At 44.3% G+C, this 20,432-nt stretch overlaps 1 protein-coding gene across 1 annotated transcript in view; it reads right to left on the bottom strand.

The window, feature by feature from the left end:
- Positions 1 to 20,054, bottom strand: part of Rftn1 (raftlin, lipid raft linker 1) — a 194,302-nt gene extending 174,248 nt beyond the window's left edge. The window contains exons 1-2 of the mRNA XM_026388536.2: positions 19,893 to 20,054; positions 667 to 819 (exon numbers count right to left, since the gene is read on the bottom strand). Of these exons, the coding sequence (XP_026244321.1) occupies positions 667 to 811 (145 nt within the window). The 5' untranslated portion in view covers positions 812 to 819; positions 19,893 to 20,054. The remainder of the gene's footprint in view (positions 1 to 666; positions 820 to 19,892) is intronic.
- Between the last annotated feature and the right edge of the window lie 378 nt (positions 20,055 to 20,432).

The raw sequence follows: 20,432 nt of genomic DNA on the forward strand, positions 1-20,432 counted from the left end.
CAATATTCTCTAACTCCATCCATCACATAATTTTAAATATTTGAGGTTTTCTTTTTCTTTTTTTTTTCTCTCTCATATGTTTGAGTCTCCTCTACCCCAACCAGGTAAGTAGCTCCAGAACCAGTACCTGCCTCCAGACTCCCCCACCACCATCAAGCAACTACACACAGTAGGTGCCCTGAACACAACTTGCCAGTCACTCCAGGGCCATTCTCTGCTCCCTTAGACCCTGACTCCTCTAACTCAGGTGAGGCACAGGCAAGCCCAAAAGGACAAGAGGGTGACAACGGGCAGGTGAACTTGGGTTGATGGACAGATTCATTCAAGAAGATAAGGAAAACTTTCTGTTCTGTGGGGCCTGCCACAAGAGTCTGCAAACTGGTTGGTCCATGGGCCACATGCAGCCTATCCTCATATATCACTTAGCTCACACACAACCTTCATTTGTTATAATTTCAACTTAAAAAGAGAGAGATTTCATATAAACATCTGGATTCTGTAAGCTGTCCCCTTCAGACAGGCCTGCCCTGGTTCCTCAAGCCCCTCTCCTGCCCACCCTTCCTCTTAGACTCTAGCCAGAGACCCTGCCAGGGACAGGGCCACATGGCCAGGCAGGCCCAAGGCCTCAGGTGGGTCCCCTGAAAGCCAGGCTTGGGGTGTACTCACCAGCACTCAGAGTCGTGAATTCCAGGAAGCGGTACTCATAGGCCACATCCACCTTGGTTTCCACCTGAGGCCTCTTCAAAGTCGAATAAATATTCCCAGGCCGCTTCTCATCACGCTTCTCGAACTTGTTCAATCCGCAACCCATTTCAGCAGCTGCCATGGGAAGGAAAACAAAGAGGGGGACAGGAGTGATAATTTTTCCAGAGATTTTGTTTATAAACACCACAATATTTAAAAAAAAAAAAAACTAATTTTCCTGAAGAATGTGTCAAGGAACTCAGCCTGTAAGAAATCATGGATATAATTTAATATGGATTCTAAAGAGACGACTCTGCTCCATGTCCAGGTGCAGTGTCCTTCTTGAGGATGCCATTACCAGCCATCCTGTGATTTTAAAAATGACACCAAAAGTATACCCGCTTATATCCTTTTCTTTCCCCTATCTGAGGAAAATAATACCTCAGAGTGCTTCGCTTCCACGGCAATCTGTATACATGATTAAAAAATGGGATCTCAAAAGCAATACAGTGCATTATGGTGTCATCTCGTCTGTAGAAAAACAAGAGATGTGTCACCTTCCCTGTGGTTGCTAAGAGAGAATAATAAGTTGTTGTTACAGTTTCTAAACTCTGGAGTCCTCTCTACTCTCAACAGTAATTATTTAGACAGGAATGGATATTCATAAAACATCTCTCAAAGTAGAGGGCGATATTTTTATGGGCTTGTCTAAAAGTCCCCCTTTTCTTTTTTTTCTTTTTTTTTTTTTTTTTTTTAGCCCAAACCACAGGAAATAATAGCAGACCTCCACACTCTGAGAGTCATTTCAGACCCAAATGAAAACTGACTGAACACTGATAGCAGGGCCTGAGAGATTGGAAGCAGAAATCCGTGCTTACTAGAGTGAAGATCTATAGCTTCCGTTTGAAAAGAAAATGGAGAAATGTTACAATAATGTGTACCCTAGGGTGGGCTAAGCTTCCACCCTTTCTAGGGATTAAAAACAGTGAACCTGCTCTGTTTATTTAGGCAGAATGACACTCACAAAATGACCCCATCCCCTCCCCAGACTTCAGGGGAAGATATTTCCTTTTGTGGCCTGAGCATGAGCCGTATACTCCCCTCCCGTCTGGGGTACGGGGGCTGCCACCAAAACACACTTCACAAAAATATTAGCTGGCCAAGAATATCACCCACAGAAACATGGTGACTGTTTCCTCTTGTAGATAAGAATTTCCTTTCGCTCAATCCATTCACAAGACACCCAGCTTCCTAAGGCAATTTAGCAAGTTCCAGAAAAACAAATGGAACCTCAAAAAAAAGGAAGGAGGGTAGGGAGAATAGAAGGAGGTGGGTGGTGTAACCACCACCAGCCTATACTTTTCAGTAATTAAAAAAAAATGTCTGAAAGAATGGATGAGAACAGGAAGCCTTACTTATGCCTTAATAAGGGAACATTAGTGTCCAAAGGGCCAGAGCAGACATGATTTATGTGCAGTCTGCATGAACTGATTACTTGTAAAATACTCTGTAGTTCTGCAGATATAATAGCTGATGTGTACAGAGGCCGCATATTTAACTGCCAAAAAGCAGGCCGATCGGCATCCTCTGTAGCGAAGCATAGAGGAAATGGATGGAGAGGTTCCTAAGTGCTGGGGACAGGGAATACTGGTGAGATGGGCAAGAAGGGCACCATCACCACCGGAACAGGATTGCAAATAGCACAAAGGCTTACCAAGTTGGTCACTGGGGCACATTTCCTGCATGCCTACTACGAGCAAAAGCACCATCCAGACGGTATGGTCTTTGCCCTCAGTCGGTTAGCCTGGTAAAGGCTGAGGGACACTCAAAGTATAACACAAGACCAGAAGTAGAAGCCTGGAGAGGGTACTTCAGAGAGGCTTTGCTGCATAAATTTGGAATAGGACTATGTAGAGATGGAGCAAGAGCTCAGCAATGGTTTAGGCATGGAATCAGGAAGCCCTTAGGTGTGGAGGGGAAGAGAGAGGGTTAGAGAGCCAGGGCCACCCACTCACCCACTTGGTCTTTTTCTTTTTTTTAAGTTGTAAATTGATCTTTTACTTTTTAAAAAAATCTATATGCAGTGCTGAGGATTGAACCAAGGGCCTCACACATGCCAGGCAAGTGCTCTACCACTGAGCCACATCTCCAGCCCCCCGTTGGTGTCTTTTAGGAAAAATCAGAAAAGGGTTCCCCTTCTCTGAGGAATGCAGTCCTACCCCAGCTGTGGCTTAATGAGTGGATCAAAAGCTGCATTTAAAATAAGCTCCTACTTATCCCCTTTATGACCACACAGGGCAGGACTGCTTCTGTAGGGGAAAAGTTAAGTAGATTATTTCAAAATTGATAGGGGATAGGGTTGTGGCTCAGTGGTAGAGAGCTTGCCTGGCACATGTAAGGCACTGGGTTCAATCCTCAACACCACATATAAATAAATAAATAAAGGTATCTTGTCTATCTACAACTAAAAAAATTTTAAAAAGGAATATTTCAAACTTGAGCATGACAAGCTAGTCATATGCAAAAACATGGAGGTGGAGGCCACGAGTTCTTAAATAGGACACAAAAGTTTTCTAACTACAAACAGTAAATCTTTATAGAATGGCATAGATGAAAAAATTTTTCTGTTCCTCAAAACACAACTTTTATTTTTAATATATATAATTTTTAGTTGTAGGGGGACACAATACCTTTATTTTATTTTTATGTGCTGCTGAGGCATTGAACCCAGTGCCTCACGCATGCTAGGCAAGAGCAGTCTACCACTAAGCCACAATCCCAGTCCCTCAAAACACATTTTGAAGACAGAAAAGGCAATCCAGATCCTAGAAGATGCTGTAGCACATTTATGAAATGATATTCCAGTCAGCCAGCTTTCTAAGAAGGGGGAGAAGCCCTGATTTGCAGAGTTTGCCCATTTCTGCAGTGTAAACACTCCCACTGTGCAGATTCCAAGTAACTGAGGTGACATCACTGAAGCTCTCGTGAACCAGTGTGAACTGGCTCCGCACACACTGCATTCACTCAACAGAGTCACTATATCCACAACCAATCAGAAAACTCCTACAAAACAGTAAGAAACAGACTATCCCACAGCAAACTGGTAAGATGCCTGAAGGAGCTTGTCACAGCGAGGATGTATAGTGCACACCACCGAGGGACAGAGGAAAAGTAGCTCAGCCTCACTGTTCATCAGGGAAATCAAAGGAGCAACCACAACACACTCCCTATAAGAATAGCTAGAAATTTTGAAAGCTGCTGATACAAGTTGAGCATCCTTCATCCCAAAGTCCAAAATCTGAAATGCTCCAGAATTCGAAACTTTTTGAGAGATGATGCTCAAAAAGTTTGGATTTCAAAACATTTTGGAAATCAGATTGGAAGAAGAGACAGAGGAGAGGTGCTCCACTGGTAAAGTCTAAGCAAATATTCCAAAATCTGAAACACTCTGAAATCAGAAACTTTTCTGGTCCAGACCATTTTGAATAAATAAACCTGTACCAAGTGTTAGCAAGGATTCAAAGCAAACAGAATTCACCTACATTTATAGCAGGAGTGTAGGTTTGTACAACCACTTTGGAAATACAGTGATATGTAGGGAAACTGAATATAAGCATATCTTGTGACCCAACAGTTCCTTTCCTAGGTATATACCAATGACCATGTGTATATGAGGGCATCAAAGGACACATACAATGCTCACAGTCTCTCCCCTCCTAATGGTCCTTCCCAGGGAATCGCCCAGATGCCTTTCAGGAGAAAAGATGAACAAATCGTGGTATATTCATATAGCAAAATATTATATATATTAACCAGAGCTGCACACACTCCAAAGAAACAGTTCTCTGTAGTTCGAGACCCCAAGGATTCAGGTCTGGCTGGTGCTGTTTTATCTTTATCCTTGGGGTCTCAAACTACAGAGATCTGTTTCTTTGGAGTGTGTGCAACTCTGGTTAAGCAAATACTTTTAAAGCACGGTTCTCTCTGAGAAGGGAAACAAAGCAGTTGTTGGCCACCAGAACTTTAATGTGAATTTGTCCTCTTAGTCATGAGTTGTGGGCTCTACCCTGCTAAGGACACACCTGTGTTCCTTTTAGTTCCTCCCTGCATTCTCCCATTAACCCCTACACCTGTCAAAATAGGAAAGACTTTTGCCAACCCCCAAAATATCAGTTACAGTCCCTACTATGCACAAAACAAGTAAGAAAAACCCAGCTTACGAAAAGAAGGGAAAATACAATATAACCATGCTATGTTATAGTAGAGTTTTGTGAACTTTACTGTTTACTATGCCAGGTTCCAAAACCATCTCACATCAGAAGCTGGATGAGTATGGACCTTTGAAGGCCATAGAAGGGAGCAAAGGGAAGAGTCTATGTAACAGTACTGCTGGATGCAGAAGACCCCTGATGTGCCCACTCAGGGAGATATGTCTCCCTCAAGGTTCTGTCTCTATTAAGGTAGAAGGTAAATGATAAGATGATAAGTGAGATGGCTTTTAAATATGGCTCCCAAGTCACTGACACTCCCCTATATTGAGAGGTGGGGTCTGGGCTTTGAGACTGCTTAACCAATAGAATATGACAAAATGGCAGTGCTAGTGTCTGGACCAAAGCTTTAACAGATGAAGAGCATCTACTTTCTAACTCTTGGGTATCTGCTCTTGGAATCCAGCCACCATGCCATAAGGAAGCTCAAGCAACTCCAAAGAGAGGTCCACAAGTAGGGGAGCCCACAGCCAGCACCGACTTGCCAGTAGACCATCATGGAAGTAGGTCCTCTGCTTCAGGCAAGCCACCAACACCATGTGGAGCAGAGATAAGCTGTTTCCACCAAGCCCTGCCCCAACTACAGACTCCTGAACAGAGTGAACCATTGCTGTTTTAAGCTTCTACATTTTGGAGTGGTTCATTTATACAATAGGTAACTTATGAACCAAGTTTGCTCAAAATGACCACATCCTGTTGCCTCTCAGTTGAGCACCTGTTATAAGTTGGCCTGCATTCAGGGATCCTGATTTTGCCATTCATCCTTGGAAGGACATTTTGGTTCCAACTTGAAGTGATTATAAACATTCATGTAAAGATTTTTGTTTTGTGGCTGTTTTCCTTTGTTTAAAGCAAATGCCTATGAGTGGGGCTATAGGGTGCCATGGTAGGTGGAGGGGCCCTGTATATAAGCAATGCTTCTCTTTGCATGGGCAGGATGGCCAGGTACTGCTGTCACTAGCAATGTGATGGAAAGCATTACACCGGAGAGACCAATGAACTGGCCCTCCACCACCTGCCCACACTGGGGCATTTGTAGCACCCAGCAGACTCCTGAGCAACTTTGCTGTTCACTGGCTATTTCTCCTTTAGCTTTTGCTTGTTTATAAAGGACATGTGCTAAAAAAAATCACCTGTATCTGGTGAGAGTCCCCAGTATTTTACCTAACTCCTGTATATCTACCCCTCCAAATTCCTATGGCAACCTCACCTTGACGCCTCAAGTCAATCAGGCTACTTGTTTTGTATGTGAACTGACTGTTGGATCAGCTTTCAGGCACAGCTGTAGAGAAGTTCGGTTTTCTTTTTATGTATTCCTCTTCTCAACAGATGTCCCTGAAACTATGTCTGTTGGACCACAGAACCAAAAAGATCCTTCTAAGAAGTCTTCAAATAAAAAAAGAAAGAAAGAAAGAGAGGAGGTCTTTCCCCATTCCTATGGGAAAACTGGGAAGAGAGTCAAAATATACATCTTCTCTGGCAGAAATTGGCTAAGATAATTAGGAACTGGATGCTTTCTAGGGAAGAAGAAAGGGTAATCAGAAGAAGGTTCTAAGACTCCAACTGCAAGGAGAGGATGTCAGACATTGCAAAGACCAGGAGGCAAACATCCCCCAAATGGTGACATCCTGGAAAATAAATTCTTTGTGAATCAAATCTGAAGTCCACAGTGGGCCAGCTTCACAAAGGCGCTGTCAGCTCCACGGGAAGGAACTCACATTCCAAATTTATTCATGCAGCCACTGAATTAGCACACATTTAAGGTCTACTCAGGCACTAGATCAGCAAACTCAAAAACTGGGAAGGCTAGGCCTTGTACTCAAGGATGTCCTAGATGAAAGGAGGACAAAGACAAGGAACAGACACACGGAGTACAGAAGTCTGGACAGAGTCCCAGGCATTTGGAGAAAATCACTGTTACATGAAACAGAGCAGGTCACCATAGACTTGACTTCAGATGACACTGAACAGCAAGGGGGCACAATGTCCCTTGTCATTTTAAGTGTTAAAATTATTATTTTAAAAGCATTTCTAATTTGCTTATGAATTGCTTCCCAAGACACTCATAAGACACTGGAAAGTCACTTCAAAAGGATCACCTCCTTGAAAGGTGATTCAGTCGGAGTTTATAAAAGCCTCAGTTTAAAAGTTCATTTTTCCTATCTATTAAGCATGCACACATTTAAATAATGGGGGCAATAAATGTAGTTATATTTTCAAATACAAATTAGTTTCATTAAGAGTGAGCCCTCATTTACCACACTTGCCAGTAATCTGAAGCAGCCTGTAAAGCTAATTTTAACAAATGCCAACAGCTCATGACAAGCAACCAGAGATGGAGCAATTATATGCAATGATGCTGGATCAGCTGGCAAACTCGTTTTTTTTTTCATGTCTACACTCAAATTCCATATTTGAAGACTCAAATGTGTTTATTACATCATTCAGTCACTCAAAGTAAGAGCTGATGATCTTAATTAAGAAGTCTTAACATCTCAATCCAGAAATATAAATGAAAACTTGAAAATTCAGTCAACTATTGAGTTGGTGTCAAATTTTGATATCCTGCAAACAAGTCTAAGAAACCCAAGGATAACTAAAAATTTACCCGTTGAAAGCATTCATGATCCAACGCCAAGTGTAAGGAACGATCTATATTAAATGGTATTATAATATGACCAGCTTTTTAAAGTGTTTGTGGATGTATTTGTATAAAAGAGCCCCTCCCCCTTTTTTTAACTAATAGGATACAGACCATATGTTAACAGAACTTTCCTCTGGGTCATGTGATCATGCATGACATTTTTCAAGTTCTCTATTTTGAGCATGCATGGCTTTCACAGTTGAAAACAATGGCCTTGGTGAGCCTTTTGGTATTCACAACCAGTGTGGTCCCCTCCCACACTTAGTAGGGCCAACCTACTCAGTAGCCAGTAGCATACTAGGGAAATGACCCAGTATGGTTTCCTAGGATGTTGTGGAAATGATGAAGTGTGATTTCCAAAGTGAGGTTCTACCTATCTCTCTCCTGGATCATTTGCCCTGGGGGGTAACCAACTGCCATATTGAGAGGTCAGTATGTCCATCAATCCTAGGCAAGGAACAGAGAGGCCTCCTGCAAAGCCAGCATTAACATGACCCCACCTAGGTGCAAGAGGACCTACTGCCCAGCTGACATCACACACACACACACACACACACACACACACACCAAGCTAGGCTGGAACCCAGAGCTTCACACATATCAGGCAAATTGCTCCATCACCCCTCCCGACGCCCAGTTCACCAGCCCACATCTTGAGTGGAACCACAGCAGAGACCCAGTGGGATGATGAATGTTTGTTGTTTTAAACCTCAGAGATTGGGGGTAATTTGTTACATACTGATAGATGATATACAGACAGTTTATGTTAAAAGTCTTGCTCCTATAGGAGAACTGCACTGGGGCTGTGGAGAGCAGACCTGTCAGCTGCCAAGTTTGGGAGTAATTTGTTACATAACAAAAGACAACTAATACAAGTGGTGTTTACATTATAAAAAGAAAACACTTGCTTTCCACCCCCATCCCTACCCTACAACCTAACAACATCTCTGTGGGGGATCCTGAGTATATTTCTGCTCTGCTGCTGTCTCAGATTACAAAACAGCTCCCTCTCAGAACCTGCTACTCCACCTGTAGTCCCTAGGACCAGCACCATCAGCATTAGAAATGTAGGTTCGGTTTGCAGGCCCCACCCAGACCGGTTGAATCCAAATCTACATTCTAACAATGAGTGGTTAAAGTCTGGCTCATAATAAAGTTTGAGACACCCTGGGCCGCAGCTGTGGTTCTCAATCACAGGAGAACTATTAAAGGTCTTGATGCCCAGGCCTTAGGGGGTGGGGCCAGAGCACCAGGACTTATAAACCTCCAGGTGACAACATGCAGCCAGGGTTGAGAATCCACTCTCTAGGAGCCAACCTAGTCTCATCCCACTCCCAATTCCGTCCTGACAGCCAGGGCTCAGTGGGTCCCACGATCTTTCATGAGCCCCAATTCAGGGATAAGAGCTGTAGAGCAGAGGTCAGTCCCTTGGATCACTACCCCCAATCTCCTGAATCTCTTTTTACCTCAGATGCCCCTTCCTGGGGTTCCTCTGCCATCCTCCCAAATATCGGCACACCCCTGAATTTCCATCCTCTAAACCTCCTCCTGGCTCACTTTCCTAAAATTATTTTAATTATAAGTCACTTCAAACATATGGAAAGTACAGAAAATGTGCCCACCACCTGGATTGAACACATGCTTACACTTTACCTTATTTGCCTCACATCTTTTATTTTTTGCAGAAATAAGACTTTTTGGACACAGCCCTATGCCCTTTCTCTGTAATCCTGCATTTACTCTTTTACTATCTACATATGACACCTAAAACAACAGAGAACAGATTCTGAGACCTTCATTCTCAGGGCATGGTGACCTTTGTATTTCAGTACCTTTTTCACGATACCCCAGGCTACAAAAGTACCTAAAAGTCCCTCTGACTGAAGAATGAAGTCCAAACAACTTAGTATTTGTTTATAGCCTGATAACCTAGTGGGATCTTGGAAAGAAAAAACAGTATGCTTAATTGAAAGAAAATATTTTCTTTCCTTCTTAAATAACCATGAACACTTACTAATTAGAAGGTGGATTCTGCACAGCTTCTCAAACCTTAAAGTCACACTGGACATTAGCATCCTTGTTTCCTGTTCCATAGTGATTTTCTTAGTGACCACCCAAAATCCCTCTTCACGAAGATATAATGTCATCAAGAGGCACGTGGTGCTCTCTAATTTTGTGAACCACCTCACGTTCACGGTGCCATCTTAACAGATATTGCTGGGTTTCCCTTAAAGTTGCAAACTATCCTGTGGCCCTGCTGTGAGCTTTCTGCAGTGTCCTGGCTTGCAAAATTTGGGTGCCACCAATATACAGCATTGTTGTATGCTCTAAAGAGATTACATACATGCTATGGTCTCCCCCTTAGCAATCACATCCCCTCTCCTTCCCTAACTGAAAACTGTTCTAAGCAAAAACTCTCCATCTCCCTTCTCAGACTGTTATCCTCTCCAGCTCCAGACAGACATCCCCAAAGACCATATACTTCCAGAATATGCCCTGAAGAGAACCTGACACCTTGCCCAACAAGCCTCCTCTTCCTCTTCCTTCCATGGGCAACAACTGCCCTGGTAACATCCAAGCTCAAAACCCCAGGTATCAGTCTGCTCCAGCCACCATCCTCACTCCACAACTGGCCTGGGGACCTGGGCCAGAGAATGCTTTGATTCGTGTTCTCTGTTTTCTGAGCCAACCTGACATTTCAGGATCATCCCAAACTTCCCTCGGCTCTGGATTCTCCTCACTCATCTAATTCCGATACCAGCTTCTGCCAGATGAACTATTACGTACCACATAAGTGGCTTCTCAGAGAGTGTCATCACATCTGCTGTTCAGCCTGGAGGCCTTAATACCAGTCTCACTCCAACCTCCCTCCTGTCCAGTCCTGTCTCTCATTGCTAACCCTAGAGTCAAGTCAGACTAACCTGCTGCTAACTCTTATACGCACCCAGAATCCTTCAAACACCATGTCTCTACCTCCACTGGAACCTCCACCTGACATTCCCTTCCCTTCCTCCAGATCCTCTGGATTAGTCAAGGTTCCCAGAGAGACAGAACCAACAGGATGTATATGCATGTGTCATGTGTGTGTGTGTGTGTGTGTGTGTGTGTGTGTGTGTGTATAGACAGATAGATAGATAGGTAGATGGACAGATAGTGACAGAAAGAAACAAACATCTTTATTTTAAGAATTTGGTTTATGTGATTGTAGGAGTTGGAGAATCCAAAATTTCAGATAAGGCCAGAGGCCAGAGACCCAGGGGAGAGTTGATATTGCAGTCTTGAGTCCAAAGGCTGTATGGAGTCAGAATTTCCTCTTCCTTGGGGTCCTCAGTCTTTTAAGGACTTCAACTGAATGGATGAGGCCCACACATATACAGAGGGTCATCTGCTTTTATTCAAAGTCTGTTGATTTAAATGTTAATCACATTTAGAAAGCAACAGGTAACCTGGTGTTTGATCACAACCTAGCCAAACTGATAGAAAATTAATCATTATGGGCTGGGGCTGTGGCTCAGTGGTAGAGCATTTGCCCAACTCATGGGAGGCCCTGGGCTCTATTCTCAGCACTACATAAAAATAAATAAATAAAATAAAAGTAATGTATCCAACTACAACTTAAATAAATAAATATTTTAAAAAGGAAAGAAAGAAAATTAACCATTACACCCTGCTTCAAGGCTAAGTTCTGGTAGGACTGCCTAAGTCAATCATTCATTCAATGAATATGTATTGAGCATTCCGTGTATTTGCAAGGCCCTGTTCTAAATGCTGGCCATACCAAAGTAAAACGAAAGAGCCAAAAAAAAAATAATAATAATAATAACTTTACTTTCATGGGCCTGACCTTCAGGACCAGACAAATAAACAATAGACAAATAAATAAAAATAATAAATGAAATTCACTTTTTAAGTTATGTCAAATAGAAAAATAAAGCAGAGAGAAGGAGAGCAAGAAATAGCAATCCCAAGAGAAGTTTGTAAAATTTTTAAAAATAGGAGGATCAGAGGATGCCTCACTCAGGTGACATTTAAGTAAAACCAAAAAGACAGCAGAGCAAGCCCCAGGATAAGGTGTGGAGGTCTCGCAAGGTAGTATAAACATAAACAAGCAAGGGTTCGAGGGTTGTAGGAGTTCAGCCTGCTGAAGGTTGGCCAGTCCACCAACAGGAAGGCAGACGCTGCTGGGGAGGCCAATCCTGCAACCTCGCTGACAGTGACCGCTGGAAACATTCTGGCTTTACCTGGACTGAGCTGGGAGTCTGCAGGGCTTGGAGCGGGGAAGACCAATGGGGAAGACACCTGGCCATGACCGACCATGGCAGTGGGGAGACCAGAGCCAGTGAGTAGAAATGGGAGCAGCAAAGAAATTCTAGGTCTCTTCTGAAAGTAAGAAAATAGGTTTATTAAGCCAGGCACAGTGGCGCACATCTGTAATCCCAGGGGCTCCAGAGGTTGAGGCAGGAGGATCCTGAGTTCAAAGCCAGCCTCAGCAAAAGCAAGGCACTAAGCAACTCAGTGCGATCCTGTCTCTAAATTAAATATAAAATAGGGCTGGGGATGTGGCTCAGTGGCTGAGTGCTCATGAGTTCAATCCCAGGTACCCGACTCCAAAAATGGATTTATTGATGGATTGGAAATATGGGAGGAGAAACAGAGGGCATCTGAGATACCTCCAGGGCGGGTTGCCTGAGCAAGCAGAAGCTGGAATGGCCATCTTCTGAGGAAGCCAGGAGCTGATTTTAGCCACATTCATTGCATCTCAGTAGAAGGGCTTAGTGGACAGCTGGATATACCAGCTTGGAGCTTTTGGCAATGCCACATCTCTCCACCTGAAAGCAGACCCTCTTCATCCCCTATCACAGCCATCCCAAAGCCCTCTCAAGGACACACAATAAAGGCCAACTCAGTCAACACCCTTAGGGAGCAGGCAAAACACATACTAAAGATTGAAGAGCAGCCTTTGAATCTCTTCCTGCCCCACTGCCCTTGGCCACCAGTGCTGCTCAAGTTCCCTTTTTTTTTTTTTTTTTTTTTTTGGTGGGCAGGGAAGGGAGGTAACCAGGAATTAAACTCAGGGGGCCTGGACCACTGAGCCACATCCCCAGCCCTATTTTGTATTTTATTTAGGGACAGGGTCTCAGTGAGTTGCTTAGTGCCTTGACATTGCTGAGACTGGCTTTGAACTTCACATCCTCCTGTCTGAGCCTCCCATACTGCTGGGATTACAGGCATGAGCCACCACACCTGGCTTCAAGTTCCCTTTCTTAACAGTCCAGACAAGGTACACACAGGCTCTGGAACCATTCTGCCTGGGCTCAAAACCTTGTGAGTATACTTCCTGGCTATATGACCTTGAAGAAATCTTTTAACCTTGTTTTTTAAATATATACTTATTTTTTAGTTACAAGTGTACACATACTTTGAATTTATTTTTAAGTTGTGCTGAGGATGGAATCCAGTGCCTCACGCATGCTAGGCGAGTGTTCTACCTCTGAGCCACAACCCCCACCCTTAACCTTGGTTTTTTCATCTGTAAAATGGATAGGACTGTAGCGTAAGGATTAGATGAGGTAGAACGAGTTAATATTTGACAGGGCTTAAGAAGGCTTAGACTCACAGAATTAGTAGTATAAATGTTAACCACTTCAGCAATATATGAGCCTTATTTGCTGTCCATCTAAAGAGTCCTTTTAACCTATTCAGGCCTGTATCCATCACAATTGCACGAAAAGGGTGCTTATAAGGTATCACAAGACACTTCAAAATCCCCCAAACCTCTCCAAACAACAAAATAAAAAAAGTATTTAAATGAACAGTCTGATATCTTTTTATTTTGTAGTTCTGAAATTTCGTCATACACGATGCGATCGAGTTCCACTAATAAGAATCCATGACTCACCCAATCACTTCTTATCGAACTTTATGCATAAGATCTGTAACAACAGTGTCCCAAAGTCTGAGGAATCACAGAGCTATTCCTTAATACTTGAAGAGTCCTCAGGACAAGGGTGAAATCAAAATAGGGAGTTTCAACATACACACATGCACCCCCCACACATACACACACACATCCCGGGAGCTAGTGATCGTCTTTAAAATATTAATTCTTACCCTCAAGGAGGTCTGCCTATCAGAAGTCTGCCTATCACTATCAGAAGCTATTTGCTGCTGATGGGACAAACTCAGGGCTAAAAGCCAAAGCAAGTTGTCACTGAAAGACAGCTGGCTTCCTAGTCAAAAAATATGGAAACTTCTGGTCCAGGATCATAAAACAGCCTGAGTTGGTTAGTATCACTCACACAAAGGGACCAAACATAGCTTGTGTCGATCTTTCACCTCTGACTGGTTTTGCTGCCTGTTGACACCCCATCTTTTGAACTACATTCTAGAGTAGTGAAACCCACAGAAGAGAGGGAAGCCGCAGTATAACTGGGACATTGAGGTTGCCAACCCTCTCCACCCCCCCCCCAAACTCCCAAGGCAGGTCAGACCCAGGAAAACCCCAAATGAGCCTTTAAGTACCCCAAATGGAGTCTCTTCCCATCTCCGTCTTGGCAGGTAGCCATCACCATAGAATGCAACCTGATTTCCTAGCTCTTTGGTTCTGGCCCGCTGAGAGTGATTTTTCTTCCTGAATTCAGCCCAGGTAGGGAGCAAGTCACACAAATGCATATTTAAAAGCTAAACTGAATCCTTATTTGGAGAGCAAGGAATTAGCAGAACTCAAGCAGTGGCTATCATTCGCCCGCTGTACTGATCTTTTATGAGAACACATCCTGATAAAATATGCAATGATTATAACGAAAGCCCCTTTGGGGGGCCCAGGAGAACAGGGAAATTCAAATTTATGTCAAAAACTGAATGTGCATGGAAAGAAAGATTATAACACACACACACACACACACAACCTTTAAAAGGTAAACATAAAAGAAACATCAGCTAAATTTCTCTCTTTGTCAGTGAAAAATAGCCTAAGCCTTAGCTATAGCTATTGCCAATCTTTTTTTTCTCCATCTTTTATTGGCGCATTATAGTTGTACATAATGGTGGGATTTGTTGTTACGTATTTGTACATGCACACAATATAGCAATATAATTTGGCCAATGTAATTCCTCAGTATTTTTCTTTTCCCTCCCCTCCTTCCTCCCCCTGGTTCCTTTGCTCTACTGATCTCTGTTTGATTTTCATGAGACTACCCCCCAACACACACCTTTCTTTTCCTCTTTCCTCTCTAGCTCCCACATATGAAAGAAAACATATGACACTTGACCTTCTAAGTTTGGCTTATTTCACTTCACAGAATGGTCTCAAGTTCTATCTATTTTCCTGCAAATCCCATAATCTCATTTTTCTTTGTGGCTGAATAAAACTCCATTGTGTATATACACCACATTTTCTTTATCCATTGATTCACTGATGGACACCTAAGCTGGTTCCATAGTTGGGCTATTGTGAATTGGGCTGCTATAAATACGGGTATGCATGTATCACTATAGTATGCTGAGTTCAATTCTTTAGGGTAAATACCTAGGAGGGTATGGCTGGGTCATATGGTGGTCCCATGCCTAGTCTTTTGTGGAACCTCCATACTGATTTCCAAAGTAGTTGTACTAATTTACAATACGAAATGCTTACTACAGAGGTGCACTATGAAATAGCTTCTGGTAGTGAAAAAATATTCCAAGTCTCTGTTACTTGATTTGGTGGCCACTAGATACTCTGGACCTAGTGAAACTGAGGAAGAGAATTTTAATTCTGTCTAAGTTTAATTCATTTATATACACATATCAATTGCCACTCATAGCTAGTGGGTAGTGTTTGGAGCAGCTCAACTACAGACACTTCAACCCAACATTGGGCAACTACTTTTTTTTTCCTTCAATAAAATCACAATCCTAATCAACCAATATCTTAAATTATGGCCCAAATTAGTACTTCTACATAGGCCCTGGCCTCACCAAACTCTGCAACCTTAAAAGAAAAAGAATACTAAAGAGAGTGATTCAGTGTACCATTTCCTGTAACTTTGTTCTGACTAACGGGCTGACATTTCTCTTACACTATGGCTTTGTGTATTTGGAACTCTGAGCTTGTAGATGGATTCTATATTCGTGAAACCAGAATGTCACAGTCTTTCCCCTTAAGGTCACGAAAATGTGAAGTTAGGGCAAACAAATTTGGCTAAGCTTCAGTTTCCTCAAGGCTAACATGAAAATAGCATCAGTACTCTCTCTCATGAAGATTAAATTCAGATAATGCAGCTAAGTTCCCAACAGGCCCAGCAGAGAGTAACCTCTCAGCAACTTTGAGTCATACTTATTTTGTTAATAACAATCACAAAATTTGTACTAAAAAATGAATGGTGCTAAACAACGCAAGTTCACAGTTGGCAAAGTTTTCCTAGGTCCAAACACCTGTCTCCCAGGCTAGGGTTAAGTAGCCTCTAGTAAAATTCATCTTGGGTCTCTAACATCTTGGTCCCCACTGTCAAATTCCAGAGAGTAATGGCCCAGATGGGCACCGTGAGTTGTTCAGCCAACAGTGATTATGCCCTTAACCTTGGCAGGCCCTGTGATAAGCTCTCTGTACTGTTGAGTAGAACAGTCCCCAAACATAGTAGAAGATCTCAAGATTTCACTATTGGGGACTGGGGTTGTGGCTCAGTGGTAGAGCACTTGCTTAGCATGTGTGAGGTACTGGGTTCGATTCCGAGCATCACATATAAATAAATGAATAAAATAAAGATCTATCAACATCTTTTAAAAAATTAAAAAAGAAAAAATAAGATTGCACTGTTGGTCATCTGGCCCCTGCAAAGCTTGGTCAGCACTGGGACACCTTGAGGACATGTAAAAATTTCATCCCTGGGTCCCACCAGGAAGAGAGGCTGACTTCCTGCTTCCTGAACCAGACAAGGTCAGGTTCTGTGGCAGGCCCCACAGAGAGGAATGAAGGTGTAAGGGGACCTGAGGGGGCCAGGCCCATTTTCTCAGCCAGGATAATAAGAGGGGTGTTGACAGGCCATGTTTCTCACTGAGAGGCCAAATCACTTTCACAGGAAAGCTGTTCTATGAGCCTTCAAAAAACCAAATCTGACCTGTCTCACAAAGCAAACACAACCCCTTTCAACAGCCTACTGCCCAAACTGGTGAAATCCAAGGGGACTCTCCACCAAGTTCACATCAACAAGACCAATAGGCCAGAAATCCCGCCAGAGTTTCTAAGCAGAAGTTAGTGGAATTTTGTGGGGCCTGGGGGTTATTTTTCTTTTTATAGAAAGCACTCAATCAGTCTTTCACAACCAAGGGTACATTCCCCAATGGAATTCCCTTCTCCGAAGATCTCTAAAGATAAAATATTCATCAGATTGTCTGCAATAATTTAAGCCTAAACCCACTTCCTGGCAGAGTCAGGGACTCTTGTAACCCCTCTATCTACAAAGACAATATGTTCCAGACTGTCTCAAGTGGTTTTGATTTCTGGGTCCCTCTGGCCCCAGGAGAACACTAATCAAACCATGGTCTTGAATTTGAGATAGGAAAACAGGATTGTGATATACTTTCCAAAATCTCATACTTGTGTTCTTTCCTGATAAGACTGTAAAATAGAACCATCATGTTGAAAAAAAAATCTGGCCATTTTTTTAAAAGGTTCACATATACCTCCTCTGGGCCCCAGCAATTCACTCTAGCTATTTATCCATGAGAAATGAGAACATATGCCCCTGGAAAGACTTGTGCACAAATGTTCAAAGCAGTGTTGCTCACAATACTCATCAACAAACAAAAAATTCCTGGGCATAACCCACGTGTTCATTGACAGGGGAATAAATAAACACATGTTGGTACAGACATACCTTTGAAATATTACACAGCAGTAAAAAGATAAAATTACCAATATACACAACATGCATGAATCTTAAAAAACATACTGAGTAAAAGGAGCTTTGCATCATACTGTAGATATAATTCAATTCATATGAAATTCAAGAACAGGTTAAACTAATCTATGCTAAGAAACAGCAGTACTTGGTGTGGATAAAGTGGGGACAAGAAGTGACTGGGAAAGGGGATGAAAAAACTTTCTGGGGTGATGGTAATGTTCTCTGTCTTGAGAGGGACTAGGGTTACATAAGTGTCTGCTTCTGTCAAACATTCTGCAAATGGCACTCTCAAGATCAGCACATTTCATTATATATATAAATTTTACCTTAAGAAAATCATGATTGAACTCTCATAAAATATGTGAAATGTTTGTAAGTGACTTGTGCCAATATCTATAATTTACTTTAAAAGGCATATAACAATAAACTGCTGATAGATGGGTAAAGGAGCAGATGGACAGATGTGTAATAATGCCAATACAAGAAAACGTTAATTATAGAGTCAAGGTATCGTATTGGGGTGGTCGCTGTTCTTGTAACTTTTCTGTATCTTAAAAATGGGATGGGAAGTGGTGGAATAGAGTCACAGTGCCCTTCCCTTAGTCCACCAAGCAAGGTAATCATGCCTATCACACCATGGGACCACCTAGTTTCAATTCTGAGGAGAAGCAAAGAGTGAAGGGACAAGGAGCTTACAGGAACCCATATCACTCATGCCAAATATTTTTTGCCTGTTTCCCTACAGACAAAGCAATTATTTGAATGTAAGCCAAAAATTCCTGCTCTCGAGGGAGAAAAAGAACTCACTGACTTATATCCCCAATTTATTCTATTTCAATTCCTGCATCAAACCTATTAGCCAATTGCACAATACTCCACTTCCATTTGCCCCACGTCCATGCAGCCAAAAAACAAACAAAGAAAAACCAACCCAGGGACTTGCTATACAAATGCAGCCAGAGGATGATGTCCCAGTCCTGGAGCTGGAATTACTCAGAAGGGCCAGAAACCCCACTGAAGGCAAAAGAGGATGCAGAGCTCAGTCTGAGGTTAGAGTGATTTCACTGAGGTAAGTGCACATGCACCAAAGAGCCCCAAACAGCTTGTTGCTTCACCCCTCTGTGGGGCTTGTGACATCTGGGGTCACTTTAACTTCCTTGGAATTCAGCTGTTCAAAAGTACAAATTAAGAATCCCAGCGGCTGGGGCACGTGGGGTGCATAGTGGCCCTGCCCACAGGCCCAGAGGTCGCTCACATTACAACCAGCTTCCTTCCTGGCAAGGCCTCACTTATCCTGAGATGACACACGATGGCAGGGGTTGGAAGACGCCCTGGTCTGACTGCATACCCAGCATCTGAAAACTGCTATACTGACGATAAGAAAAGGCTGTTGCTGGGGACCAGGGCAGACACTCACATGCAGAGATCTGTGCCAGACTTTTAAAAAAATACTTTTGGCTTGTTTATTTTTAAGCCCCCAAACAAACTCACTGACACCACCCAGTGTCCCTGGGAACCATCCACAGCTACACAGGGCAGCTGAGCCAGAGCAACAGAGGCAGCAGAGAGCGTGCCTGAGTCTAGAACCTTGGCCTCCACCGGTTTCTCCCTGCCAAAGACAGCGGTACCTGAGGTGAAGGGCACCAACCCTGGCCTGGGACTCAGATGGGCGTGTATGACAACCGGCTTCCTCCTCCCCGCCCAGATTCAAACCCATCCAAGTGTCCCCTGCACCTAAGAAAGTGATTTAGGATGAGAGAAAAAAAATTCTTAAAAGGGGGGAATCCCCATTTGAGTGCCTGCGGGGGACTCTCCACCTCTCTGTGTCTACAGTGGCAGCGGCCCCTCTTCTGAGCGCGCAGCATGTCTGCTTCCCTCATCCACAGCCTCTGTCCTGGGAGCAAGCCCACCTCCAGGGCGCACGCAGAGCGGCAGCCAGCCGGGCGCAGCTCCACGCCGCCCTATCCCACCTACCCCACCCCAGGCCCGCACACTTCTGAAAACCTGTACTCCAACACCTGACCTTTGCTGAGGACCTTACAGCAGTGTACTCCGGACCCACCTGTAGCCTCAGAACTCCCCTTCTGCGTCCTTCCTAGGTACTCCAGAGAGCCCAAAGCCCACGACCCCCAACAGGCCACTCCCTAGTGCCTCTCTACAAAGCGTCGGAGATTATTATTTTTTTTTCCTTCAAAAAAGTTGGTACGAGACACTGGCGCCCCATCGATCTGCCCCGTCCCCATTCCACCTGGGGCAGGGAGGTTCAATTGGCAGCTCCGGAGCCCCGGCACAGGACAACCTGCAGGGAGATGCCACGAGGGCTCGCCCTGCCCGCCGGGGACCTGATCCGCAGGGCCAAAAGGATGGGCCTGTGCACGCCGACACCCGGAGACCTACTGTGTCCCCACTTACCTTTCGCGACCGGCGACGGAGAAGGCGCGGGCTCGGGTTCCCTCAGACAGCGTGTTGCGTCCCGGGAGGAAAGTTTGTGCCATACAGAGGAGGCGGCGCACGGAGGACGTGGGCGCCAGTGGGTGGGGGCAGAGGGTGGGGGCGCGGCGTGCTCTAGTGTCAGTCCCTCAGGCGATCAGTGAGTGCGTCCCTCCCCGGAGCCCGCGGCCGCCGCGCTCCCGCTCACTGCGCCCTGCGCCCGGCGCGCTCCTGCTCCAGCCCCGACGCGCCCCCGCCGCCGCCGCCGCCGCCGCGCGTCCGCCGGCTACACTTCCTCTTCCTCTGAACTCATGTGCAAAATATGCTGCGCTGCATCTTCAGGGGAAGCCAAGCGGCCCCTGACAGCCGCCGCGGGAGCAGTGGGCCCGCCCAGCGCCCCCTCCGCGTCCTGCGCCCTCTCTGAGTTCTGCGCCGCCACATCCACGCGGCCAAGCTGTGAGCGATCCTCGCCGCCTCGCGACCCAGGGGTCCGAGGCTCGCCGACCGTCCCTCTCGATCCCT

The sequence above is a fragment of the Urocitellus parryii genome, chromosome 3, assembly GCF_045843805.1.
Source record: "Urocitellus parryii isolate mUroPar1 chromosome 3, mUroPar1.hap1, whole genome shotgun sequence".
NCBI classification, from domain to species: domain Eukaryota; kingdom Metazoa; phylum Chordata; class Mammalia; order Rodentia; family Sciuridae; genus Urocitellus; species Urocitellus parryii.